The sequence below is a fragment of the Empidonax traillii genome, unplaced genomic scaffold (genome assembly GCF_003031625.1).
Source record: "Empidonax traillii isolate 1590-97213 ecotype Southwest subspecies unplaced genomic scaffold, ASM303162v1 scaffold1166:size242162, whole genome shotgun sequence".
In the NCBI taxonomy this organism is placed as follows: Eukaryota; Metazoa; Chordata; class Aves; order Passeriformes; family Tyrannidae; genus Empidonax; species Empidonax traillii.
Genome location: NW_020956359.1, coordinates 140,557 through 148,223, shown reverse-complemented (window position 1 = coordinate 148,223; position 7,667 = coordinate 140,557). Strand labels below are relative to the sequence as shown.

The following is a 7,667-nucleotide window of genomic DNA, read 5'->3' as shown; positions in this document are numbered from 1 at the left end:
AAAAAAAAAAAAAAAAAAAGGAAAAAAAAAAAAAAGGAAAAAAAAGTGAAATTTCTCTGCTTGCTGTCTGGGTTTTTGAACTCCTGCTCTTCATATTTTCAACCACAAAAATCCAGAAACCTCATGTTTTAATGGAAAGGGAGACTCGTAATCTGATAACACAACCCCACAGGCTGTCATCAAAAACAACAAGGCTCGTAGGAGCAGGCCATTCCAACAGCTTAAAGCACATCCAGAGCAAAACCAGGAATAAAACGTGACCCCCTGCTCTCTGGATGCACTCAGCATGAAATGTTTGCTTCCTATTTTAGCCTGCTGCCATCCTTCACTGCCACAGCCCTGCCTGCCTCTTCTTCATGGGGAGGACGTTGTGCTGGGGAAGAAATCCCCGAGGAAGTCTTGGCTGGCTGGTTGGTTGAACCTCGCCAGAGATGTCCCAGCTCCGAGGAACAACCTCAGCACACAAAGAAAACAACAATCCAGACTGCAGGGTAAGGAGATTATGAGGATTAAACACGATGGAGAGAGATGTTTACAATTATTATTAGCTTCAAAATCTGCCCAACCAGAACAGCGAGGCACTGCCCATCTGTTGTTTTACGTCTGCGGGGCCCCGGTGGTTTTGCTCCTGTCTGCACCTTAAATGTGATATTCTGGTGCAACCTGAATGGAAAGCAACACCAGCCACAGCAAAATCTGACCCTGGTGATGCAGTGCTGGAGGGAGTGGAGTGGAGCTGCCTGGGTGGGAACAGCTGGGGAAGAAGGGCCCTAAAAACAACCGAAAAAATAATAAAAAAAAAAAGCTTGCAAAGAGAGAAACGGCATCAGAAATGCAGTAACGTAACAGGAGAGAGGAGGCAGCACTGCTGGGCAGGGACAACAGGCAGCCCAGAGGGTTTTCTTAAGGAGAACGCTGAAAAATGGTTAGAATTAAGCACACATTTAATTGAGCTGAGTGGTGATATCACACCAGGAGGTCGTGGCTCTTCACACAGGTCAAACTGACTCCCTTGGCATCTGCGTCATAAATTCCCTCATCCACATCTGCTCCCTTCTGACAGGGAAATGTTGCTCAGGGCTGCCACAGCAGCCAAGGATGGGAGAGGAGAGGGATGGAGAATCTGCCAGGAGCTTCCTTTAGGGCATGGGAAGAGGATGAAACCTTTTTCAAAGGAAATACCCGAAAATCAAGAGATGGACTTTGCAGGCTCTTTCCAAAATGATTCTCACCTCAGCAGTGGGACTGAGGAAAAAATTGCCTCTGAAAGGGAAGGATGCTGGGCCCAGTGCAGTCTCAGAGGGTTGTTTGTGGTGGTGGGGGGTTACATGTCTAAACCACTCCTGTGACACAAATTCACTGTTTTTCATCTCACAATATTCAACTCTTTCAAAACACATTGACACTTTGGGGGATGAGAGCACGAGCAGCCCAAAATCCCAGCAGGGAAATCCCAGGATGTCCCTGCAAACAAATCTCCTCCACCCTCTGGGTTGAACAGGGGGAGAAATTTCAGCTGGAAAGGAGGGGGGACTGTCAGTGCAGAGATGAGTTTTTTGGATGCTGCTTTTTTTTGTTGTTTTTTTTCCCTCTCCAAGCAGAACATTTCAAAGAGTTGTCTCAAAACAGAACGTTTTGTTTTGTTTTGCTCCCGGTGAATAATTTAAAAGGTTTAAAAAGCTGAAATAGCCCTAAGACAAGACCGTTCTGAGATGAGCGTTGTCTTTTTCTCTCTCCCAGAAGTCGCTGAAAACCTTGAGTGAACCTTGAGTACATCGGGAAATGGGTCTGATGCTCGGGCTCAGTCTGACCTGGAAACCTGCTCCTGGTGTGTCATAACCACAGGCTTGACAGGTGGAAGCAAAATGAGCAGTTCAAGTGACAAGAGCAAGATCACCTTGCAGGTGAGGGGCAGAGATGGAAATATATCCCTGTCTCCTGTCCTGGCTCTCTGCTGAGCCCTTTCTCTCTTTAATCAGAACATCACAAAGGTTGTCTCTGTGGCAAGGCCAAAACCAGCCTTGCCGCTGATTGCAGGGAGATGTCACCAGCTCACAGGACCAGGAGGTGATTTCAGCAGCTGTAAATCAGCACAGCATCACCTTCCCTCCCCCAGAACTCTGCTGATTTATGATGGCCTCGCAGAGGTCCCTGGCAGACGTGTGCTGGTGGATTAAAACCAGCCTGCCGGGTGTCCCTGCCCTGCTGATGGATGTGTCACCTGCAGCAGCTCAGGAGCAGATCCCTCAGGAGCTGCTGCACAAGGGGGCCATGGTGGGTTTGGTGAGTGGCAGTGCTGGCACAGGGGCACGTTTGGGTGCCCTGGCAGCTCCAGGTGCCCAGTTTTAACCGTGGAAGCAAGGGAACCTTTCCTGCTCAGGGCACGGAGAGGGGCTGTGAGTGACACACAAGCTGAGGAAGGTTGAGTGAGGAGCATTTACTGAAGCTGCAAGGGGCAGCCTGGTACTGCAAAGGATGTTTATTTTACCCAGATCGAGTCGAAAACTCGCAGCAACTTCCCGCAGTTTCTGGAATTAAATACTTGGACCAGGCTCAGAAACACCAGACTGAGAAGGAACATTTATAGCAAAGGTCAGCCACAACTATTTACCACTATTTACACATGACACAGTAAAACTTGCACTGAAATAAACCCCCCAGCCCCTCTCCCACCAGGTCCCATTTTGGTGCTGAATTGCTTCGAAACTGTCCTGCCGAAAACTTCCTCGACACCAAAATGCTCTGCCCAAAACGTTTCAATCGCCCTGAAACAGCATTTCCCACTGGAAACCTCTTTGGTTTAAGTATTTCTTTGTCTCTGCTGATGCTTCCAGGGTTCTTGCCCTGCTCCAGGATTGTCCTCTCTGTGACCAGCATGTGACAAGGCTTAAATAAGTAATGATTTGGAACGTGCTTTGATACCCTCTGATAAAAGGTGCCCAGAACACTGTGGGTTACAGTACCGTGATTTCTCTCCCCGTTTCTTCAGAATGCATTAAATGTGTGGGTGCTCCAGTTATTTCCTCTAACAGCTGATATTTTAACCTGCTGTATTTTTATCTTGGCTGCATTATGTAAGAAGTTATGCTGGTGTCAATCTGGAAGCTCCAGCACCGTCAGTAAAGCTAATCCAGTTTAACACAAGCCTTAGATGAGGGTTGAATTGCTTGTGATAAAAAAGCAGAATTAACCCAAATAAATGACTAAACTCCTCGAAGAGTACCCTTTGTTTTTTCCAATTAATTGGAAAATTAATTCCAATCAGCACAAGGGAACTTTCACTCTCAGCTACATCCTTGGTGGATGAGTTTGTACCCCGTGGTTTAGCCTCCTAAAAACTTGGGAGGTGGTGAAGCCACTGGAGAAGTCACAGGAGGGATAACGTGATCCTGGATATGGGAAGGGACCACTCCAGCCTCTCCTGGGGCTGCTCCCAGCCACAGGTGAGGTGGAGCTGGAAGGGATGCCCAGGATATCTGCTCCCCCAGCTGCTGCCTGCTGGGTCGGGATTGCTTCCCAGCATCCCAGGGCACACTCAGCCCCTGCAGCTCAGCCCAGGCTGGGCTGGGCAGTCCCCTGGAGAGCTGGGAACAGCGTGCTGGCTGTGCAGACTGTGTTTGCAGAGGGAGGGAAAGCGAGTCTGCAGGGAAAAAAAACCACAAACACACACTGGGAACAAGCACAGCTTCTAATTTCCCTGGACGGCAGCAGTGCTGATGTGGATTTTCCATCCCTCGTCCCTCCCGTCACACTCAGCTCCTCAGTTCAGTTCCCTCTTGGTCACAAGAGCCTTTCTTCCCTCCGAGGAAGGGGCTGTGGCTCAGTGACAGGGTGTACAAGGCACCTCCTGCCTCCACCAGCAGCAGAGCAGGGAGGGAGGTTGTTTTCCTCGTGAGCTCCTGCCTCATTTACGATTTGCTGCCAGGGCAAAACGCGAGAGCTCCTTTGGCGTCAGATTTTTGGAGTCTGGTGCTGGCCATAGAGAGCAGCTGTGCTGCGGGATTTCCTCTGAACAGGATACTGTTCAGACCAAAAAAAATGTGTAGGTCTCCCAAGAAGAGTGAGATTTACTTCTTGGTACCCAAGAGTCTGCAGAGCTGGGCTAATTAATGTATGAAATTTTAAGAGACGTTAAATCTTACGCTTTCAAGTTTAAGCCAGGCTTTAATTGCTAAGGATTAGGAGATGATCTGCCCCACCCTCTGTAGGGTCTGGCACTGAGCATCCCTGGGGAGCAGGATGCTGTGCAGGTGGTGCTGTGCTGGCCACCCCAGCCCCAGCGTCCCTGCTGCACGTTCAGCTCAGTCCTGCCCCGTCCCTGCAGCTGATGGGACACGCTGACCAGGCTGATGGGCTTTGATTGTAATTAAGTTGCTCCTGCTCGTTGCCCTGGGCCTGTTTTCCATCAGCTCAGCCTGCACAGCCTGGCTGTGCCCGTGATCCAGGCCAAAGCAGCTGGACTTTGGGGTGGGAGAGAAACACGAGTGTGCTACGAGAGAGCTCACAAAACCCAGAAACTTTGGGATGTGGTGGGATGGGAGCAGGAGAAGATGGTTTTAGCACCAGGGATGGTACTCAGTGTGTTCATTTGGGCCCACCAGCTGCCCCTCTGTGTGTGTGGGGCTGTACAGGGTGGGGAGCAGCTGGGGTTTGTATGGGAAGAACCCCAGGACAGCAGCACAGCCCCACACTGGGGTTCACAGCACCCACCTGGCTGCAGGGAAAATGAGTGTTTCCTGTCAAACTTTGTTTCCCACCTCCAGCCTGGTGCTGCTTCCTAAACTGGGCATCCTGGCATCAGGGTGATGCTGGAGCTGATCCCATCACCAGAGAGCCCCTCGCACAGGTGACACCACGACTGCTGTGACGGGGCAGGGAACACACACCCTGCAACCAGCAGCAGCTCCTGGCCCAGTCCTGGGGCAGCCAGATGCTTATTTCTGCAATATTTGATGCTATCATATTTATAATGCCCTTTCTCCACAGATCCCCAAAGCATGTTAATTGACTCATTAACAAATTGTTAATGACTGTGGTAATTGAAGTCCTAAGCATGCCTATAAATTAGATTTACTGACAGGGTCTGAGGTCTGGGTTGGTTACAGCTCAGCCTCGTGGCAGTGGGGTGAGCTGAGGTGATTCCTGAGCTGGGCAGCTGATGGGGGGAGCGGCTCAGGATCCTCTGAGACTCTGCAGGGCCGTGGGAGGACTCGGGGGAGTTCTGTGATCCTGCAGACAGGGAATGTCCCGCTCCTCAACTCCTCTCCTAATCAGGGCAACTCGCCACGTTACGGCCAACAAATGTCAATGAGAGCACATTTGTAGTTGCTGGTGTTATTTTCCTCTTAATGAAATGTCAAAGGAAGGGAAAACAGCGGAAAATGTCAGCAATTGGTCTTTTTATCACACAGGCAGTTAGACACGGGCCTTCTCAGCAGAGACGCCAATTTATTAGGAGGCAAACGCGGCCGGGTTTGACAGAGTGGAAGGAGCGCAGATTTCCATTAGTGATCACCTTTTAACCACCCCCAGAGATGTTAATGTGCTATAAATGCACTTTGCTGTAAACATGGAGAGGCAGTGAACGAGCAAAGCCTCGGGAACGTGGGTGTCCACGGCTGGGGGACGGCGCAGCTCTGCTGACTTCAACAATTAAAGCAGGGAGCGGACGAGCACCCACCCTCACAGCAAAGCTTGTCACTGGACTTACCTGCAGGGCTGCATGTTCATGGTAAAGATTGCTACAAAAAAACCTGCAGAAAAGCTGAATTTCTTTAATTGCGACCCGCGGATGCAAATGCCGTGGTGGGGAGGAAGAGCGAGGGAGAGCGGCCAGGATTTGTTTGTGTTTCCCCGATTAAAGAGATGATGCTGGGTGTTGGGAGCAGTGGAGAGGGTGCAGCCCCAACTGCTGCAAAACTGGAGCTGCAAACTCGTGTGTGTTCCGGTGACGCTGCAGAGCTGAAAATAACCTTGAGAGGAGAGTCCGTGCGGAGCCGGCGGCTCGGCAGGAGGGAGGACAATTACCGGGAGATGGATGGGTGGTGATGGGCCGGGCAGGGAAGGGTGGAGAGGTCAGGCATGTGCTGCTCACCACGACGGAGAGAAAACAAGGAGATTTCCTTTAAAAATCGCTGCCCTGCCGCGCTCAGCACTCGGAAATTAATAAATAGGTTGGACTCTGCTTGTCTGGCCCCCAGGACCCACTTGCCCCTCTGGGCTTCTCCTGCAGGAGGAAAGCCTGCTATCCCACCCAGGGAGGTGGGTATGGAGAGGCGATTTTGAGCACTGCCTTCCTCAGAGGGGTGACACTTGTAGTTTTTTACCACCACAAGGATATTTTAAACTCCAGTGATGACTTTCAGGGGGGCAGCTCACCCCCACATGCTCAGATCCAAACCAAGCACTAAAAGGGGGATGTACCACCGGCTCCGTCCTGCTTTAGACTGGGATTTTGGGGTGAGAAATTCAGCTCAACCCTTCCACCAGCTTTTTGTGTCCCACGGAGAGGAACTTGGTGTGGCTCCTGTGCCTCGGCTCCCGGCTACAAACGTGAGAGGGGAATGTTAAAATTGAACTAAAAAGGGATTTTCAATTACACAAATGTTTCCGTGAATAATAGGCTTTGTGAGGCATTATTCTCCAAATCCTAAATATGGGGTTTAACCTCCTCATTATTATCCCTTTAATTTCAGAAAGCCTGTGAAGGCCTTAATCTTCCATTCAATTATGCTCAGGCGGAGTTTAGAGCACACTGGTGGCCGTGGTGACACGGAGGGGTTGGCGTGTGCTCAGGCCAGAGTTGATCAAACAGGATATTAAAATATCCTATCGCATTTCCTCATCCCGGGACGGGGACAATCAAACACCTCATGGGGCAAACGTAATTTTTTTTTTTTTGGTGTTCAGCAAACTGAACATGCTGAACTGGGACGATTTGGGTCGTAGGGGTTTCCTGCCCCGAATTTGAGTGGGAAAGGTGGAGCTGCTGCAGAGGAACCAGCGGGAAGGAGCAGCAGGGCGAGTGCAGAGGTCGCTGAGCACGGTGTGATATATTTAGCCGCTGGTGATGGAATTTGAGTGGGGAAGGTGGGATCCCCCCGGGAAAGGTGGAATTGCAGCGGAGGAACCAGCGGGAAGGAGCAGCAGGGCTGTGCAGAAGTGACGGAGCACGGTGTGATATATTTATTTATATATTTATCACCGTGGCGATGCCGGCTGAAGGCGACCCCCGTGGAGCTGGGACATAGATGTTTGTAGGGCGGCCCTGTGGGGGCTCGGGGCGGGGGTCTCCAGTGGGGGAAGCTCCAGTGGGAGCAATCCCGGGGGGGAGCAGAGGGTGTGTGAGGAGTCTCAGCATCCCGGCAAGATCGGGGGGTCGCACATCCCTCTGGGACCCCACGGGCCGCCCGCGCCGATTTTGGGACGAGGGCGTGGCACGGGGGGGGGCGTGGTCAAGCATGACGCAACGCTCCCTAAATTTGCATGTGCCCCGCCCCCGGACGCGGTCAGCGCTGGCGCCGCAGCAAAGTTTGCGGCGGGGCCGGGCCGGGAGGCGCCGGGATGGACGCGCTGAAGTCGGCGGGTCGTGCCCTGCTGCGGAGCCCCAGCGTCCATAAACCCTCCTGGGCCGGCGGCCGGCACAAGAGTGAGACCCGGCGCCCCTC

The 7,667-nt window shown here is 51.8% G+C and overlaps 1 protein-coding gene across 6 annotated transcripts in view; it reads left to right on the top strand.

Moving 5' to 3' along the window:
- Positions 1–7,563: 7,563 nt before the first annotated feature.
- LDLRAP1 (low density lipoprotein receptor adaptor protein 1) overlaps positions 7,564–7,667 on the top strand; it is a 22,085-nt gene continuing 21,981 nt past the window's right edge. For all 6 annotated transcript variants that reach the window (XR_003573701.1, XR_003573700.1, XR_003573699.1 and 3 more), the window contains exon 1: positions 7,564–7,648. Coding sequence is in view for 3 of the 6 variants with exons in the window: in XM_027905560.1 (XP_027761361.1) it covers positions 7,564–7,648 (85 nt within the window). In the remaining 3 variants the exon portion in view is untranslated. The remainder of the gene's footprint in view (positions 7,649–7,667) is intronic.